Source organism: Oryx dammah, unplaced genomic scaffold (genome assembly GCF_014754425.2).
Source record: "Oryx dammah isolate SB20612 unplaced genomic scaffold, SCBI_Odam_1.1 HiC_scaffold_28, whole genome shotgun sequence".
Classification (NCBI taxonomy): Eukaryota; Metazoa; Chordata; class Mammalia; order Artiodactyla; family Bovidae; genus Oryx; species Oryx dammah.
Window position 1 is genome coordinate 89,110,909 of NW_024070212.1, and position 19,996 is coordinate 89,130,904.

Here is a 19,996-nt window from a genome sequence, read left to right on the forward strand (position 1 = left end):
AGCTTCGTTATCAGACATTATCAAATATTTTTGTTTTAATTGTTCACCATATTCTCCTTTTGTAAATGTCCCTTTTGTAAATGGAAAAGAGTAATTTAAAAATTTTCTTAAAGCTTAGCAGCGTAATGTCATAGCATAGATATGATGGAATAAATAACATCTGTCTTGTTTGCTGAACTCTAGAAAGGCTATGTCAGAAATACCTTTCAGATTCCCAAGGATAATTTTCAGTGTCAAAAAAATAATCTAACCATAATTGACTCATAATGATACTTTCTAATATACCTGATTATTTACTAAAAGGTTTATATCCCAATGTTTATAATCCTTTCAGAAGATATCAGTTTAGACTTAAGCCTCAGAATTTTAGTTTCTGTCATTTTGCAACTTCTGTGTCTTAGCAGAAATATCCTAGCTAGTCTTGCAAGTAGTTTCCCTTTAATGTATACCTTATTTCTCTGATTCTAAGATGCCAGTGATTGCACCACGCATCACAGGGTTAATCCAGTGTGTACAGCCTCACTGTAGCATGCTGCTTTCCATTATCCAGTGTAGTGCTTTGGACTTCTTTGAAATCTTTAAGAGTATAGAATTTTGAGGCACATTGAGAAATATGGAGTTTTGTGCCCTTGTCTTTTTTGTAAAACTCAAGCTGCTTTTTTCCTTCATTAAGTTGTATATATGACAAGTTAAATAGTTCCTCTTGAATTAAGCTGTAACTTGGGACAGAGAGACGTTTAATGCCAAATGATGTAACCCTTCACAGAGTATGGGCCTGTCACACCAAATTCTCCTGGCTTTGGAAAATGCTTTAGTCTTAAGACCACTGGCAGTTTTCTTTGCTTTTAATTGAATTGATAGACATGATGGGCTAATCAGTACCACATCATAGTGTAATCCTTTGATAGCATTCAAGAAACAAATCAGTGATCTACATTTAAATTAAAAACCCATCCTTGTTCGGTGCTAACTATGCCATGTAAGAACAGAAATGATGGGTAGATGAACAGATACCTTTTTAACAGCCAGGTTTGCACATCCCACATAAGGATAGCCGTATCTAAATTTACTCCTATGCCTAATGGCCAGAAAATTTCTTTTATATAATTGTTAAGAAGTATCACTATCAGAAATGTTAAATTTTATAAAATTTTTATCTTAGAATCCAGGAAATACGGTATTTGCTGATTGATTGGCTAATCTCTAGGAAAGCCAATATTATTTTGGCAATAGCTGTCTCACATTTACGTATTTAGTAGTACAACCGTTTTTTGCAAATGACATCAAAAGTATTTTTCTGTCCTATAGGCATCTTTATCTTATAGAAAGACTTGAAGAAGCAAGAAGGCTTTTTTAAAAAAATAAAGTTTTTAAAGTAAATGCTAACTATTATTCAGTTTTCAGAGAGCTACTTGATCAGTTGATTAATAGTTAATATGACATTCTTAGAGATTTTATAATGAAATCTCATAGTTTGAAAGATGTCATTTATTAAAAAGCAGTTCTTTTTTTAAAGAGTAGTGCATGAACATCAGACTTTTCAGATATGTATGTGAAGATCTGGATTGTCATGCACCAGTTTCAGAAATAACATATTTTAAAGTGTTTTGAAAAATATAAACTATAAAGTGGCTGTAATAATAAAACCAGAATTCTCTCTTCTAAAATTGTTTTAACTAGGAAATACAAGCAGATCATGGATATTTTCTTTAATACTTAGACCACTGTTAGTGTCTTGATCATATCATTGGTATCTTGATCATATCATTGTAGAAAATCATATTTTTATACCATTTTACTTATCAGCCACGTCTGTATTATCCAAGTTAAGCTTGTGCCATTGATTTATTTTATTATGTCAACATATCCTAGCAGCCTGTGCTACTTAGAATCTATCCTCTGAAGTTGCTAATTCCTTGTTGTCTGTTTTTTGCTGATGTACCCCTGTACATTTACTGTCACTTCATACCCACTCCTGTTTGCAGTTCTTGGCTTTAGGATTGCATGCAGAATAAGAAGTTGGAGACTGAATTATGAGTGCATGGAGATAAACTATAAATGATCAATGTGAAGAGAAAAATAATAGAATGTATAACAGTAAAACCTAATTGACTTGGCACTTTTTTATAGCTAATAAATTTAATCTGCCATTTATTTCTAAATTAATGTAACTTCTTTTTAACTCTAGTCGTCTCAGATTAACAATCCCCAGTTTGTATGGGTGGTACCAGCTTTGCGTCAGCTACATGAAATCACCCGCTCGTTCATAAAACAAACCTACCAGAAGCAAGACAAGGTAAGAGGATTGCTGTATTTTATTATTATGCAGTTACTTGCATAACCTTTTGTAATGACTAAACATCAAAAGACTGCTAAGTTTTATAGTGACTGTTTTACAGTTTTATGGTTATTAATATAATTCATTTATATTATTTAATAATCTTGAATTTAAGCATCATTCTGCTTTCATTTCTGTGAAGCTTTTCTTTTGCTATATCCCTAACTCATTTATTTTTTATTTCTTTAATTTACTGAAGTAAGCCAATTTTTAAAAGTTAGAATAGTGTTGTAGGAATTTGAAAAGATTCGCGAGACTTGTTTTATATTGTGAAAAAACATCAGTTCGATTAAGGAACTAGAGGCTCCTCAATGTAAGAGACTTCGGAAGAAAGATCTGGAAAAGTATTCAAGAAGTGAGATAGTGCTTTTGAAAGACTTATTTTTTTAAAAAAATAATAAAACAAAAAATTCCTTTAGAACCAGAAATTTACCAGGGAAGTTTGTTAATTCTGTAGTAATTCCCAAGTAAATGTACATATCAGATTGTTTTCATTTACTTTTATGTAGGAAATGTGAGTGAAAAATTTTTATGTTTGCTGTTCCTCAACTATATGCTCATATAGAAGCTTGTATTAAATTGACAAAGTAGCTGCACATTCTCATACCTTTTTTTTGTTTGTTTTCACCAAGAGCATTATTCAAGACTTGAAGAAAAATTTTGAAATCGTAAAACTGGTAACAGGAAGCTTGATAGCTTGTCATCGGCTTGCAGCAGCCGTAGCTGGACCTGGAGGCTTAACTGGTTCAACACTAGTGGATGGCCGATATACCTACCGGGAGGTACCTGGCATTGTGCTGTTGTTTCATGACTTACAGCATCCATTTGACCTTTTTGCGTTTGAACTATAAAAGTAATATTTATTGGAAGGAACTCTAAAGAGGAAGCATGAGGTGTCTTTGTCATGATGGAACAGTTTTTAATCTTTAATAAAACCACCTGGAAGTAAAAGGTTAGAAAATTGATATTTGTGGGTATATCTTTCAGTAAATCACCTAACATAACTGCATATGATATGGTATTAAAAATAAATATCTTTTGTCTTTGATCAAAAATATAATTGTCAGTTTTGTGGCTCATTGCTTTTTGTTTCTCAAAGCTGTCAGTAATATTGTTTTCCAAAAAATAGAAAAATATCTTCACTCATCAGTTGTGTTCTGGTGTTTTACTCTGAGATTGCTTGGCATCTAAAGTCACCTGAGTTTGTAATAGACAGGTAGTTTCTTCTACATTGTATTGTCACCTCATAAACGGATTTCTCACATTTACTTTACCCTAAATTACAAGAGAAAGCATTAGGTAAACTACTTTTTACTTAAAGGTAAAACTACTTTTTAATTTCAGTTGTTGTGGTTTTTTTTTGCTTTTAAGTATGAATGCCTGGAGTTGACTAATTAACATTATTTCTTTTTCCAGTATTTAGAGGCCCATCTTAAATTCCTGGCATTTTTCTTGCAAGAAGCTACTCTGTATTTGGGTTGGAATCGTGCCAAGGAAATCTGGGAGTGTCTTGTGACTGGCCAGGATGTTTGTGAATTAGATAGAGAGGTAAGAAGACGGCATTATGGATGAAGTGAGACAAAAGTGTGACTTAATAAATAGTATTTTGCTTTATTGTGTGTATCTCACATTTTTGTGCATGTCGCATATCTTCAATTCTAAACACTTTTCAGTTTACTAAGCATACATTTATAATAAGCTAGGAGCTGAGAGTGTTGAAAAGATATTTTATATATATGTGATATACACAAGCATATGAGATCTTTGGTAATTTTGATAACCATTCTACATAAAACCAAATTCAGCTAAGTGAGTATAGCGAACTTAGTGTATTCTTTAGTTTTTTTTTTTTTCCCTCCCATGAAACTAATTTTAAGTTAACCAGCAGAAACTTTGAGTTCCTGTAATGATGTTGTATCCCAGAAACCCTAAAGAAAGAATTGCTGTCTAGACAAATCTTTAGAGCTACAGTTGCACAGCTGAAAGTGGATTAAACCAGGAGCACTGCCTTGCTTCAGTGTTTCCTAACAGTGAATCGCTATTTCCTTCTCTCATTTTGCAGAATAACGTTAACTACATCATAGAGTTATTGAAAGGATCGAGTATGTGACAGTGCCTAACACAGCATAAAGCTTATTAGTAAATGTCGTGGAAAAACTGAAATGTAATGATTCAGTGGAGAGTATGAGTATGTATTTTCATTATCTAGAAGAAAGATTGCTGTAACTAACTGCTTCATTTAGTTCCAGAGTTCCAATCATTTTAGTTTTGAGTGGTACTAAGGCATTATACAGTATGAAAAGGCAAAATGATAGGATACTAAAAGAGGAACTCCCCAGGTCAGTAGGTACCCAATATGCTACTGGAGATCAGTGGAGAAATAACTCCAGAAAGAATGAAGGGATGGAGCCAAAGCAAAAACAATACCCAGTTGTGGATGTGACTGGTGATAGAAGCAAGGTCCGATGCTGTAAAGAGCAATATTGCATAGGAACCTGGAATGTCAGGTCCATGAATCAAGGCAAATTGGAAGTGGTCAAACAAGAGATGGCAAGAGTGAACATCGACATTCTAGGAATCAATGAACTAAAATGGACTGGAATGGGTGAATTTAACTCAGATGACCATTATATCTACTACTGTGGGCGGGAATCCCTCAGAAGAAATGGAGTAGCCATCATGGTCAACAAAAGAGTCTGAAATGCAGTACTTGGATGCAATCTCAAAAACGACAGAATGATTTCTGTTCATTTCCAAGGCAAACCATTCAGTATCACAGTAATCCAAGCCTATGCCCCAACCAGTAACACTGAAGAAACTGAAGTTGAAGTTTTATGAAGACCTACAAGACCTTTTAGAACTAACACCCCAAAAAGATGTCCTTTTCATTATAGGGGACTGGAATGCAAAAGTAGGAAGTCAAGAAACATATGGGGTTACAGGCAAATTTGGCCTTGGAATAGGGAATGAAGCAGGGCAAAGGCTAATAGAGTTTTGCAAAGAGAACACACTGGTCATAGCAAACACCCTCTTCCAACAACACAAGAGAAGACTCTACACATGGACATCACCAGATGGTCAACACCAAAATCAGATCGATTATATTCTTTGCAGCCAAAGATGGAGAAGCTCTATACAGTCAACAAAAACAAGGCCAGGGGCCAACTGTGGCTCAGATCATGAACTCCTTATTGCCAAATCCAGATTTAAATTGAAGAAAGTAGGGAAAACCACTAGACCATTCAGGTATGACCTAAATCAAATCCCTTATGATTATACAGTAGAAGTGAGAAATAGATTTAAGGGCCTAGATCTGATAGATAGAGTGCCTGATAAACTATGGAATGAGGTTTTTGTGACATTGTACAGGAGATAGGGATCAAGACCATCGCCATGGAAAAGAAATGCAAAAAGGCAAAATGGCTGTCTGGGGAGGCCTTACAAATAGCTGTGAAAAGAAGAGAAGCAAAAAGCAAAGGAGAAAAGGAAAGATATAAGCATCTGAATGCAGAGTTCCAGAGAATAGGAAGAAGAGATAAGAAAGCCTTCCTCAGCAATCAATGCAAATAAATAGAGGAGAACCACAGAATGGGAAAGACTAGAGATCTCTTCAAGAAAATTAGAGATACCAAGGGAACATGTCATGCAAAGATGGGCTCAATAAAGGACAGAAATGGTCTGGACCTAACAGAAGCAGAAGATATTAAGAGGTGGCAGGAATACACGGAAGAACTGTACAAAAAAGATCTTCACGACCCAGATAATCACGATGGTGTGATCACTCACCTAGAGCCAGACATCCTGGAATGTGAGGTCAAGTGGGCCTTAGAAAGCATCATGACGAACAAAGCTAGTGGAGGTGATGGAATTCCAGTTGAGCTGTTTCAAATGCTGAAAGATGATGCTGTGAAAGTGCTGCACTCAACATGCCAGCAAAGTTGAAAAACTCAGCAGTGGCCACAGGACTGGAAAAGGTCAGTTTTCATTCCAATCCCAAAGAAAGGCAGTGCCAAAGAATGCTCATACTACCACACAATTGCACTCATCTCACATGCTAGAAAAGTAATGCTCAAAATTCTCCAAGCCAGACTTCAGCAATACGTGAACCGTGAACTTCCAGATGTTCAAGCTGGTTTTAGAAAAGGCAGAGGAACCAGAGATCAGATTGCCAACATCCACTGGGTCATCGAAAAAGCAAGAAAGTTCCAGAACAACATCTATTTCTGCTTTATTCACTATGCCAAAGCGTTTGACTTTCACAATAAACTGTGAAAGATTCTGAAAGAGATGGGAATTCCAGACCGCCTGACCTGCCTCTTGAGAAACCTATATGCAGGTCAGGAAGCAACAATTAGAACTGGACATGGAACAACAGACTGGTTCCAAATAGGAAAAGGAATACGTCAAGGCTGTATATTATCACCCTGCGTATTTAACTTATATGCAGAGTACATTAGGAGAAACGCTGGCCTGGAAGAAGCACAAGCTGGAATCAAGATTGCCAGAAGAAATATCAATCACCTCAGATATGCAGATGACACCATCCTTAAGGCAAAAAGTGAAGAGGAACTAAAAAGCCTCTTGATGAAAGTGGAGAGTGAAAAAGTTGGCTTAAAGCTCAATATTCAGAAAACGAAGATCGTGGCATCTGGTCCCATCACTTCATGGGAAATAGATGGGGAAACAGTGGAACAGTGTCAGACTTTATTTTTTGGGGCTCCAAAATCACTGCAGATGGTGACCGCAGCCATGAAATTAAAAGACACTTACTCCTTGGAAGAAAGGTTATGACCAACCTAGATAGCATATTGAAAAGCAGAGATATTACTTTGCCAACAAAGGTCCGTCTAGTAAAGGCTATGGTTTTTCCTGTGGTCATGTATGGATGTGAGAGTTGGACTGTGAAGAAAGCTGAGCGCCAAAGAATTGATGCTTTTGAACTGTGGTGTTGGAGAAGACTCTTGAGAGTCCCTTGGACTGCAAGGAGATCCAACCAGTCCATTCTGAAGGAGATCAGCCCTGGGATTTCTTTGGAAGGAATGATAACAAAGCTGAAACTCCAGTACTTTGACCACCCCATGCATAGAGTTGACTCATTGGAAAAGACTGTGACGCTGGGAGGGATTGGGGGCAAGAGGAGAAGGGGACGACAGAGGATGAGATGGCTGGATGGCATCACTGACTTGATGGACTTGAGTCTGAGTGAACTCTGGGAGATGGTGATGGACAGGGAGGCCTGGCGTGCTGCGATTCATGGGGTCGCAAAGAGTCGGACACGACTGAGCAGCTGAACTGAACTGAATGAACTGAAGGCGTTATAAATTTCTGAAGAATTAAAAATCATTTGTCTTTGCTTTCCTCGTTTGGATTATGTATTTGCCTTAAGTGGGTTTTAGTTACAGGGTGATATTTGTCTTGATTCACAGATGTGTTTTGAATGGTTTACAAAAGGGCAACATGATCTTGAGAGTGATGTTCAGCAGCAACTCTTCAAGGAGAAAATTCTTAAATTGGAGTCATATGAAATCACTATGAATGGTAAGGAAAAACATTAAAATTGTTTTTTCAGTTCTTTAAATTTCATTCTTTTCAGCCCACTGTGGGAAACAGCTTCACAGTTTGGTATAAGCTTCTGGACTTGGCCTTATGCACATAAAGAAACATCTATATAAACATGTTTATATAAACAAATGAATTTCTTTTTACATGAATGGTATTTTTAAATTACACAGCCTAATAACTATCAAACTGTTTTCATGAAATTACTTAGTATAAAAAGGATTCATTTAAGGTAAAAATTGGTCCAAGTATAAAAATCCTCTTTTCAGTTGTTTATTTTAATTGAAATTTTTCTTATTGATATGAATTTTGCATGCCATAAAATTCATTTTTTTAAAGTGTGCACGAAGTGTTTTTTGTATGTTCACAATGTTGTTCAGCCTTCACCATTTTTCATCTCAGGATATTTTCATCACCCCGGAAGGAAACTAGGTAGTAGTCATGCTCCGTTCTCCCCTTTCCACAGTCGCGCATCTGCTTGTTGTCTTTGTGAGTTATTCTGATCTGGACATTCTATATCAGTAAAATCTTGCAGTATGTCACCTGTTGTATTTGGCTTCTTGATCACGCTGAGACATAATGTGGTCAAGGTTCACCCAGGTTTTTGCACGTCAAAACTTCATTCCATATGACTGGATAACACTTCATTGAATGGATATAACACATTGTGTTTATCCATTGATCAGTGGATAGGCATCTGGGTTGTTACCACTTTTGGTTATTGTCAGTAATGCTACTGTAAATGTCCGTGTACAAGTTTTTATCTACCTAGGAGTGAAATTTCTATATGATATAATTAACATTTGAGGAATTGCTAGTCTTTTTTGCAAAGTGGCTATACCATGTTATAATCCCACCAGCAGTATAGGAGGTTTGGATTTCTCCACATCTTCTCTAATAATTATAAACTGTCATTTTTATTTTAGCCATCCTAGTGGTTTTGGGATGGAATCTCATGGCTTTTAATATGCATTTCCCTGATGACTAAGGATATTCATGGGCTCTTTGGTCACTTACATATCCCCTTTGAAAAGATGTCTGTTAAAATCTTTCTCATCTTTAAATGAGGTTATTTGCCCTTTTAGTTTTGAGTTTTAAGGGTTGCCTAATTGACTGTCTTGAAGATTTGTGCCTGTTTTGTTCTGAAAGTTTTATCGTTTTAGCTCTTGATATACTTCATCTTTTCATTGATTATTTGTGGTACCAAGAGTACATGAATTTATCTGACATTCTATAATTTCAGGTTTTAACTTATTTAAGACTTTTTTTGAAAATGTGAATCTGTGTGATCATCGATTGAAAAGACAAGGAGCTCAGTTGGTAAGTAGCGTTGTTTTCAAATCTGGATAATTTGGATAATCTAGTAAAACTTGATATTCAGCACACAAAAAAAGAAAATATTCTAATTGAGAGAAGACATGAGGTTTTTTAAAAAGAATGGGCTCCCCTTTGACTGCAGTCTCCTGCATCATTCAGAGAGCTCCTCAGACTGAGGGCATTCCCCTTCCCATTCAGGTGACTTCTCAGATTCCTCTTTGCTTTTTGCTGATCTGAGAGAGCCAGTGGCCTCCTGTGGCTGGGTGAACGCAGAGTAGGGATAGTTCTAGCCCAGCTTCTAACCTCTCAGATCCATGCAACAGTTCACAGGTACCTGAGAATGTACCAAAATCTTCAGTTCTGGGGTCTCAGCGGCAAGGATTTGGGGGAAATTTTTTAAGAACAGACAAAGCAGGAAAATGAGAATGTATACAGCTTACATTTATATTTACGTGAGTAGCTTTAAAAAGGCGAAAAATAACTCTTTTTCCAGATCTGTTTCATTCGTTGCCTAACTTCCTAGAAGTTTTACGAGATCTTGTAAGCCCTCGATTTTGCCATTTGTAACTGAGCTATGCCCTGAGGATTAGTAACCACCTGTGGCTTGACTCCCTTTCCTTTGAAGAAAAGCTCCTGCAGGGGCCGCCCATGTTACCCCTGCATGTGTGCACCAGTGCCCCATCTGGGTAGAGCTGCGACTTCAGTTTAGGATAACATCCGGAGAAAAATCTCTTTATCTGTCCCAATTTCGTGAAAGTTGCCCAGTGTTTCTGTTGTTGGCTATTTTTTGTTTTAAAAAATTATTATATAAAACTGTTATTTTATATACTAATGTTCTCGAGTGTAGCTTGGTTTTTGTAGCCTTAATTCTTAGTGAACTGTAAGAGGTATGGAGTTACAGTGTAGCAGAAAATAATTGTATTTTTGTGACCTTGATGTGCTATAATTTTTTTTCTTTTGAACAGTATGTAGAAAAACTGGAATTGATAGGAATGGATTTCATTTGGAAAATAGCCATGGAATCACCTGATGAAGAAATTGCTAATGAGGCTATTCAGTTAATTATAAACTACAGTTACATTAATCTAAATCCTAGGTTAAAGAAGGTAAGTAAGGAGAAAAGGTGCTCATACACAAAAAGTAATGTATGTTTAATTGATAAGTTGGTGTGCCTGAAAGTTGAGCTTCTTTATTTTGACATTTTATCCTTAATAATGATTACAACTAAATGGTAGACTCATTAATTTCCATTTACCTCTTAACTTTTAGGATTCTGTATCATTACATAAGAAATTCATTGCTGATTGCTACACAAGATTAGAAGTGAGTAGCAAATTTTATTTAACCTTTTTTTGAAATAAATGCTTTGAGTTTTCTTCCATTTATAATTTTGTATTTTGAGATCATGTATAGTTCTAATATTTCTGGCTGGATCCCGTTGGAAGAATTTGCCAGCAATATCGTATTGGCATAGGGAACAGGCATTTACCTTGATGCCCACAATATAGAAATAAATGTAACTTTATGGGAAATCATTCCTTCTCCCTCCACCATCTCCCTTCCCTGTTTCACCTACCATGACGCACCTCACTCCCCACCTCCTTTGGGGTATAAAACTGTATTCTAGTAGTTTAGCTGCTTCAGTTTAATTTTGTAAATATCCATCTATTCTCCTTACTATACCAAAGAAGTACAGAAAATGTTTAACTCAAATTTCACTGACAACATCTGAAAACACTCAATACAGCAATGTGATTTAGAGATGTCAATTCAAACTTTTAACACAGTTTGAAAAATAAATTTAAGTACATAAATCTAAACTATGATTATATCATAATGTACAATATTAATGCCATGTACATTCTACATTTTAATAGATTCTTTTTCTCCTTTTTTGGTCCAGAAGTTTTATATACACACTTGCTTCTTTTCCCATCATTCCTCATGTGTCATTTCATTTATATCATAAATGCTGTTAAAAGCCCAGCAACACATTCAGTAGTAGGTGGCACTGGTTGTCTTTGTCCATTAGTAGCCTGTGACGTAATACTATCTCATGTTTATTTCCAGTGCCTTATTTCTAGCATAATGGTTAGAGTATTAAGCATTCATCTTTTCATTCTTAATTTGTGCTTGTTGAAGTTTAATACCTAATAAAGAGTGTTCCAAAAGCATAAAATGCTACTACCCTCCAATGGTAAAAAGTTAAATTTTCTAGTAATGAATATGTGCTGGCGATGAATCTGTACAGGAGTTCCCAGGTTGTGACTTTCATCCAAATACATGATAATAGAAACACTTAAAGTATTCAGGCACCCTAGATAAGATACTGTGTAAGAAATAGCACATGTTGAACAGTCGTTCTCAATTGGAGATTATTTGACCTCCCAGGGGACATTTGGCAGTGTCTAGATACTTTCTGATTGTCACTAGATGGGTCCTGCCGGGTACCTGGTGGCCAGTGGGTGGTGAGTACAAGTCAGCAATGCCACTAAACATCCTACAAAGTCCAAGACTGTCTTCCATGACAAAACACCTTCCAGCCCAAAATGTCAGCAGAGCTGATGCTGAGAAACCCTGATGTAGAATACTTTCTTGTTACGTAGGCAGCCAGTTCAGCACTTGGTGGCCCCACTCTGACACACGCTGTGACTAGAGCAACAAAAATGCTGACAGCGACTGCCATGCCGACGGTAGCCACATCAGTCCAGTCTCCCTACAGGTAAGCGCTTACAGAAGTTACAGCAAGTACCCAACACACGCAGGTAGGTCAGCTGAAAAATAAGATCGGAATCTTTTTTTCCTCCTTGGAGAGCTCTCAGTTAATTGTTCATTTCCTCATTTTAGTTCATGTATTTTTCAAATAGTCATATCCTTGAAAATTATGTATTCCCTGTCATATATTTTATCATTTGATTCATTTTACTTTAGCTCTGTGTAATATGAGTAGCCTACTCTTTATGATTGAACCAAGATATATTCTTTGTATGAAGAATAATTTTTTTCAGATTTGAAATATTTATTTAGACATAACTTTCTGAATAGACAAATCATGACACCAACAGTGTAAGCAAAATGAAGTGGCATATGATGATTAATATTGTACATTATGATATAATCATAGTTAAAATGTATGTACTTAAACTTATTTTTCAAATAATTGTGTTAAAAGTTTGAATTGACATCTCTAAATCACATTGCTGTATTGTTTTCAGATGTTGTCAGTGAAATTTGAGTTAAACATTTCTGTACTTCTTTGGTATAGTAAGGAGAATAGATGGATATTTGCAAAATTAAATTGAAGCAGCTAAACTACTTCTGTGGGATTTTAATAAGTCTTTCATTAGTGGTGAGCAGCCCCAAATCAGTGATGCTCAGGTGCTCAAAAGAGCTCCCTCTGTGTCTCCTTCTGCTGCCCTCCAGTGGTTGGTGCTGATAGAGTCTCTACTTCTGGAATCACTTTATGTGTGTATTTCTTTCTCTTTATTTACAGTTGGGGATGTTCCTTTTCTTTTTAAAGCCTTTAAAGCACTTTATAGCAAAGTGATTCAGTTATATTTATATACTTTTTTCTGTATTGTTTTCCATTATAGTTTATTACAAGATATTGAGTATAATTCCCTGTGCTAACCAACTCTTTTTAAAGTGAAATTTCCAGTACTGCTAATCAGCATGCCTGAGATTTAGAAATAGACCTATATGAACTATTTAGACTTTCTGGAATATCAAGTGTTTGAGGGCACTTGGATTTTCATCTGTCAGTGCTAACACATGTCGTGTTTAATAAAGTGTGGAGCTGTCACTGTATAAGCCGCTGAATATTGGCGTCCTCTTATTTCAGATGATATGTGAGATTCCTTAAGTCTGACCTAAAGAGACCTCAGGTCTCATTTTTAGAGTCTGAGAGGTCCACACTTCCTTGCTATGTGTTTTCTGTTCTAAACATGATTATATCTCTTGATGTGTGTTGATTTCTTAACTATTTTGAAAATCTTTGGGATACCATATTCTGTTATATGTTTTAACTATACAGGATAGTCACATAAACCAGATGAACATTTTTGAGGGGGGGGTCCTTTTTCTTCTGCCTCATTCTTGAGCTAATTAAACAGTAATTCTCATTTGTGGCAAACTAAATGGTTTACATTTGTCTTCTAAATTTCAGGCAGTTCAGAACTTTGTCAGTTCTGTGTGTTTACAGAATTATATGACATATTTTAGTTGTAAGATTATGAGATTCAAACTCACTGATTGTTCATTCTTGGTGAATTGATAAATAAGTCTGCAGACCCAGAAGAAGCGCAGGCCTTCTATTTGCGGGACAACTGTTTAAAAAAAAAAAAAAAGGACAGGAAAGGAAATGTGGGGCAGGGCCAGCTTCTCCACTGTTATTCCATCTGTGTGTGACAGCTGTGACCCGCTTGAACCATCTCCCCCTTGAGTAAAAGGGAAGTTTAGTTTGCAGATTTAAGTGAGTGCTAAATGTGATTGTGGTTTTGGTTAAAGAGACTGAAATTGAGCTCATGTTAGCAATTCAAGTATGTTCAAAAAAGTTTTTTTAATTCATAGATCCACTAAACTTGTAATAATTGAACGATTACTGCTTCTGGCAGAGCGTTACGTGATCACTATAGAGGTAAGCCTCTCTTCTTTGTAAAACAACTTTATCATGCTATAATTAGTCTGTTAGAGTGTTTTTTTGTGACATTTAACTGTGGCACTGTCCTGTTTGTTTGACTTGCTGTGTCTTTTTCAAGGATTTTTACTCTGTTCCCCGAACTATTCTACCTCATGGTGCCTCATTCCATGGACATCTTTTAACTCTTAACGTTACTTATGAGTCTACCAAAGATACCTTCACTGTAGAGGTAGGTTTCCATTAAGTTCTGAAGCCATATTGTCTTTTTATTTTCGTATGAACATCATTGATTAAGATAGCAGCAAGAATGACTATTTTAAAAGCTGTTTAGTAAACAGATTTAGAATAAAGATCAGAAGTGAAAGGAAGTTGATAGGGTATAAGCAGATACATAAGTAAGTACATGATATCAAATGATAATGAGTGTTATAAAGATATAAGAAGAATACCACATGACATAGTTTAGAATGGACAGGGAAGGTCTCTGAGGTGGTCACATTTGAATGGAGACTTGAATGAATTGACAGAGCAAGTTGTCTCTGGGGAGGAGCTCTCCATACCAAGGGAGCAGCAGGTACAAAGGTCCTAAGGTGGGAGTCTGTTTGGTTTATTCAATGGCAAGGAAAGTGGCTGGTGTGACTAGAGCACGGTGAGAAGGGGAAGAATGGAAGGCTCTGCAGTGGAAGGATTTGAAATTTGATTACATGCATGATGGGGAGTGACGTATGGAATAGAATGTTTAATTACTGCAGAGGGGAAGCCTCATGAGGGCAAGGGTTCTTGTCTTTGGGTTCTCTGCTATGTTCCTAGCTTCTGCAGCAGTACCCAGTACATATAAGGTGCTCACTAGTAGCTGTTTAAATTAATTGATGAGCGAATTACAATATTATTTCACTTCATTTTACAGGCTCACAGTAATGAAACTATAGGGAGTGTCCGGTGGAAGATAGCCAAGCAGTTGTGCTCTCCAGTGGACAGTATACAGATATTTACAAATGACAGTCTGGTAGGTGTAAATACACATTTTGTGTCACTTTAGTCTGTTGTCAATATTCTCCTCTCTTTTCCTTCTCAGTAATAATTAAGAAACCACTTTCTGCAGCTGACAGTGAATAAAGATCAAAAGCTACTCCACCAGCTGGGCTTCTCTGATGAACAAATCCTCACAGTGAAGACTTCTGGCAGTGGAACACCATCTGGGAGCTCCGCAGATTCCTCAACCAGCTCCAGCAGCAGCAGCAGCGGGGTGTTCAGTTCATCATATGCCATGGAACAGGTATCCAGTGATAATCTTCAAGTGTAAAACAAGAACTTAATATCATGAAGTTTTGCCTTCAGCCCATACAGGTTTGGATGATTATGTCCTTTCCTCCTAAGTCCTGACTCTTCGGAACTGTATCACAGAAATTTCGGGATTTAGTTGGGAGAAGACTATGTACTTTATCAGTCTTCTGAACCAGACTCTTGTGAGTCTGAGTGATTCTGCCTGGCCCCTGCTTGCTGCTGCTCTGTTACATCTCTCTTCATTGATTGTCCTCTACTGGGTCATTACCATTAACAGTCAAATGTGCTGTGTTATTTCTGCCGTCTTTTCACCCAAACTTCAGCTTCAGTTTCCCTCAGTTCTCTCCTTTTCAAATCAGCAAAGCTTCCTGAAAGAGTCTGAACTCTCTTTACCATCCTCTCTTGACTCCTCTTGAAGAGAGACTCCACGTGTTTTGTCCACCTCTTAATCCTCATCTTCTTGACATCTCAGCAGACTTGTTCCTTGTGATCATTTACCCTTGAAATACTTTCTCCACTTGTCTCCCAGAACCCACCAGGCTCTCCATCCCTCTCTAGGTCTTCCTCTTTGGGCTCCTCTGCTGCTGCTGCTTTATCTTCCTGATCTGTATGCAGAGAAGTTCCCTGGCTCAGTCCTTTGACCTCTCCTCTGTCTACACTTATTTAGGAATCTTACTTAGGAATCTCATCCAGTTTCAGAATTCTATATATTATATATACATTGATAACACCCCAACTTTTATCTTTAGCTTGAAGTGTAGGTTGTTGTGTTGGTCACTCTGTCTAGTCCGACTCTTTGTGACCCCATGGACTGTAGCCCACCAGGCTCCTCTGTCCATGGGATTTTTCAGGCAAGGATACTGGAGTGGGTTACCATTCCCTTCTCAAGGGGATCTTCCCAACCCAGGGATCGAACTCGAGTCTCCTACACTGCAGGCGGATTCTTTACCGTCTCTAAATGTGTGATGACACTCCATTCTAACTTTTGAAGCTGAGCTGCTGCCCGCTTTCCCACCACCTCCTCCTACCCCAGACCTCTTCATCCCACAGTCTTGTCCTGTTTCAGATAATGCCTATTTCATTCTTCTAGGGATTCATGCCTGAATCTTGAGGTCCCTTCTTTCCCTCATACCTCTATGCATCACCAAATCCTTGACTCTACCTTTAAAATACCTCTACATCTAGAAGCCAGCTCCTCTCCTCTGCCTCCACAGCTTCCACACAGACCCAGGCAGCCGTCACGCCCCACCCACCACCTGAGGGTAACAGTGTGCTGCATCTGGTCCCAGGGCTTCTGCCCTTATTCCAGTTCAGTCTCTCCGGTGTATAGCACCCAGCATCCCATGATCTTTTTACAGACCAGTCAGATTATGCCACTCCTCAGTTCAGAGGCTTCAGCACCTCCCACCTCACTTCGTGTTCTCCCCTGAGGTCTTCCCCCAGGACCCACCCTCCCTCTCACCGTTCAGCTGCAGTGGCCTCGATGTCGGTCCTCAAGCATAGTAGGGCCTGTGCACTTGTTCTTCCCCAATACCCAGGCATTTTCTTTGCTGAGACACCAGGTTCTTTCTCACTTCCTCCTGCTCTCACTCAAATGTAGCCTTCTTGGTGAGCCTTCTTGGTGATCCCATCTAAACTTTCAGCCTGTTCCTACTCCTGCACGGCTCATTTCCCCTCCCTGCTCTATTTCCATCTAACATACTATATAAAATATTCATCTTGTTTAATGTCCCTGTTTCTCTCCCCAGTGAAATGTAAGCTCTGTGAGAGCAGACCTCTGAATGTTTTCCTCACTACTGTATTTCCAGCACCTAAAACAATAGTGAAACATAATAGGTAGTCAGTATTTGTTGAATGATTTTATGAATCATTCAAGGTTTTTTGTACCATCTCTGTGCCAGGAACTGAGCTCGGCACCAGGGGTACAAAACTGACAAAAGACATTCTGCTCTTTATATGTTTACAGTCTACAAAGTAAGATAATAACCAGAACTCATGTGAAGTAAAAGTATTTAAGTAATGGAGAGGGTTATTATATACAGCTCTTTCATTTAATAACTTATGTAAGATCCTTGTGTGGCTGTCTCTTTAAAACTTAGAGAGCGTAGTATTGCTATCGATACCACTGAAACCTGCAGGGCTAATGTTAATATTGTGATGTTTCTTAAAAACTAACTATACTTAGATGTGAAAGTGAGAGTCACTCAGTCATGTCCAACTCTTGGCAACCCCATGGACTACCCAGTCCATGGAGTTCTCTAGGCCAGAATACTGGAGTGGGTAGCCTTTCCTTTCTCCAGGGGATCTCCCCAACCCAGGGATCGAACCCAGGTCTCCCACATTGCAGGCGGGTTCTTTACCAGCTGAGCCACAACGGAAGCCCGAGAATTCTGGAATGGGTAGCCTATTCCTTCTCCAGCAGATCTTCCTGACCCAGGAATTAAACCACAGTCTCCTGCGTTCCAGGCATATTCTTCATGTAGTAAGAATTTAAGAATGAAATCCTACTCAGCAGTATTAAGACAGAGTAGTCAAAGTGAAAGTCACTCAGTCATGTCCAGTCCTTTGCAGCCTTACGGACTGTAGGCCACCAGGCTCCTCTGTCCATGGTATTCTCCAGGCAAGAATACTGGAGTGGTTAGCCATTCCCTTCTCCAACCCAGGGGTTGAATTTGGAGGATCTTCCAACCCAGGGGTTGAATTTGCATCTCCTGCATTGCAGGCAGATTCTTTACCACTGTGCCACCAGGGAAGCCCCAAGTTTTGCAGTAGCCAGTCTTTAAGAACCAGGCATTTTATTGTTTGTACCTTTGATTAGAAAAGGAGAAAATTCTTTTGTGAGTTTGTATCTCTGTTTTGCTTTTTCCCTCAGGAGAAATCCCTCCCTGGTGTGGTGATGGCACTTGTGTGTAATGTATTCGACATGCTTTACCAGCTGGCCAATCTGGAGGAGCCAAGGTAAATAGAAACGTTTGTGAAGCTTGCAAGAGAGCAAGCTATTAAAGTTAGGGAACCAAATAAATGTTCTCTTAATATGTATATCACTTCACATCCCCTGCTACATTTGACTGTTTTTTATTTGAAACTGTGGCTCTTAAGAAAAAAAATTTCACATTTGAAAAATTTCAGGATAACTCTACGAGTACGAAAGCTTCTGCTCTTGATACCTACTGATCCAGCCATTCAGGAAGCCCTTGATCAACTTGATTCTTTAGGAAGAAAGGTATGAGTATCTTGGATAGTTATTTAACAGGCATGGAAATTTTATATCATGATTCAGTAAAAATGCAGCATAGCATCACATAAAGGTCATATGATACCATCTTTCCCATAACAGATTTTTTTCTTTAGAAAAATACTTCTGCTTTAAATGGAAATCTGAACTTCATGATGACTTTTAAATTATCTATAGCCAATAATAACATCAAACTTTAGAACTGGAAGAACCTTTAATGTCATCTACTTCTGCGCCTTCATGTTTTATATGAGGAAACCTAAACCCAGAGTAATGAAGTGTCTCATCTAGGGTCAGACTCTCATTCTCATTCAACTGTGATGTTTTTCTTCTGTCATGATGCCCCTCTGAATGTGGCTGTTGCATATGTTTGAGTTGCTGGCATAAATGAGTTATCACTTAATTTTTTCACAGTTGGTATTTAAAGTTCCTTTTGTTTAATTTTTAGAATCTTGTTCCTTAAGAGTTTATACTAAAAATGTTTTATTTATAATATTGTTTAATTGTATTTTCAGAATAAATTCATTTAGAACAAAGTTGTTAAAACTAAGCTATGAATTTTGTATTTCAGTGATTATTATTTAGATCAGGTCAGAACCTTATCACATATACATTATTTATTAATTTGAGGGATAAGAGAACTAATGTAATTGTAAACTATATTACTAGAACTAACCCCCCCCAAATTCTCAAAACTACTACTCTGCAATCTTATAATTTAATTATCAGAGTTCAGTAGTACAGATTTTAAAAACCTGGAAATAAATTAGGATGGCCTCGCTAGTGTTGCTTAGAATACAATCCCAGAGGCGCTCCTGTAGAATGGAATGCTGTGGACCACTCACGGTCTGTGTGATGGAGTTCAGTGCTTCATTAGTAACTGAAGAGTGGTGTGGCCTTCAGGTTAATTTTTTAGAAAATGTCGATGATTTGAGTATATTAAAGTGGAAAATAATATTACAATATATAGTGATAATGTTTCTCCTTCATCTGTGTCCTTTTTCATTATTTTAACCTTAGAAAACATTGCTGTCTGAAACAAGTTCTCAGTCTTCAAAGTCTCCATCCCTGTCTTCTAAGCAGCAGCATCAGCCAAGCGCCAGTTCAATTTTAGAAAGTCTGTTTCGATCTTTCGCTCCAGGAATGTCCACCTTCAGAGTGCTCTATAACTTAGAAGTAAGAAAGCTCATTTTTTTAAATTTAATTTTAACAGATTCATTTTGGTCTGAAAATTCATGCTTTCAGATGTCAGAAATAAGTAAATAGACTATAAATTGAAGTGTTTTATTGTTTTGGACTTTGAAAATGCTCTTTTTTTCCCCCAACTTATACCTGTGTACATTGTTATACTTGTAAAATAGCATGTAAATAAATAATTAGGAAGCCTAATGTATAAAAATGTGTAATTAACTTCCTCTGGAAGTTTTGCAAGTGTTTATAACATGTTATTAATCCTCAGCCTTGTTACTAAATGCATCCTAACTTTTTAAAAAAGCTGTTGCAATTTGTCACCATTAATGAAGCTTTATAAGTAGTTTCTCAGGAAACACATTTAACATTATTATTTTAGGGTTTTTTTAGAAAGCTATTTTATTAAAGAGCAAAAGAATATTTTTATTGCCCT

The 19,996-nt window shown here is 37.3% G+C and overlaps 1 protein-coding gene across 2 annotated transcripts in view; it reads left to right on the forward strand.

The window, feature by feature from the left end:
* Positions 1-19,996, forward strand: part of USP24 (ubiquitin specific peptidase 24) — a 162,731-nt gene that overhangs the window by 67,444 nt on the left and 75,291 nt on the right. For both annotated transcript variants that reach the window (XM_040231059.1, XM_040231060.1), the window contains exons 17-31: positions 2,189-2,296; positions 2,971-3,120; positions 3,755-3,886; positions 7,765-7,876; positions 9,141-9,217; positions 10,180-10,320; positions 10,484-10,537; positions 11,821-11,936; positions 13,784-13,850; positions 13,972-14,082; positions 14,761-14,859; positions 14,956-15,129; positions 18,010-18,095; positions 18,267-18,360; positions 19,393-19,548. In XM_040231059.1, coding sequence (XP_040086993.1) covers positions 2,189-2,296; positions 2,971-3,120; positions 3,755-3,886; positions 7,765-7,876; positions 9,141-9,217; positions 10,180-10,320; positions 10,484-10,537; positions 11,821-11,936; positions 13,784-13,850; positions 13,972-14,082; positions 14,761-14,859; positions 14,956-15,129; positions 18,010-18,095; positions 18,267-18,360; positions 19,393-19,548 — 1,677 coding nt within the window. The remainder of the gene's footprint in view (positions 1-2,188; positions 2,297-2,970; positions 3,121-3,754; positions 3,887-7,764; positions 7,877-9,140; positions 9,218-10,179; positions 10,321-10,483; positions 10,538-11,820; positions 11,937-13,783; positions 13,851-13,971; positions 14,083-14,760; positions 14,860-14,955; positions 15,130-18,009; positions 18,096-18,266; positions 18,361-19,392; positions 19,549-19,996) is intronic.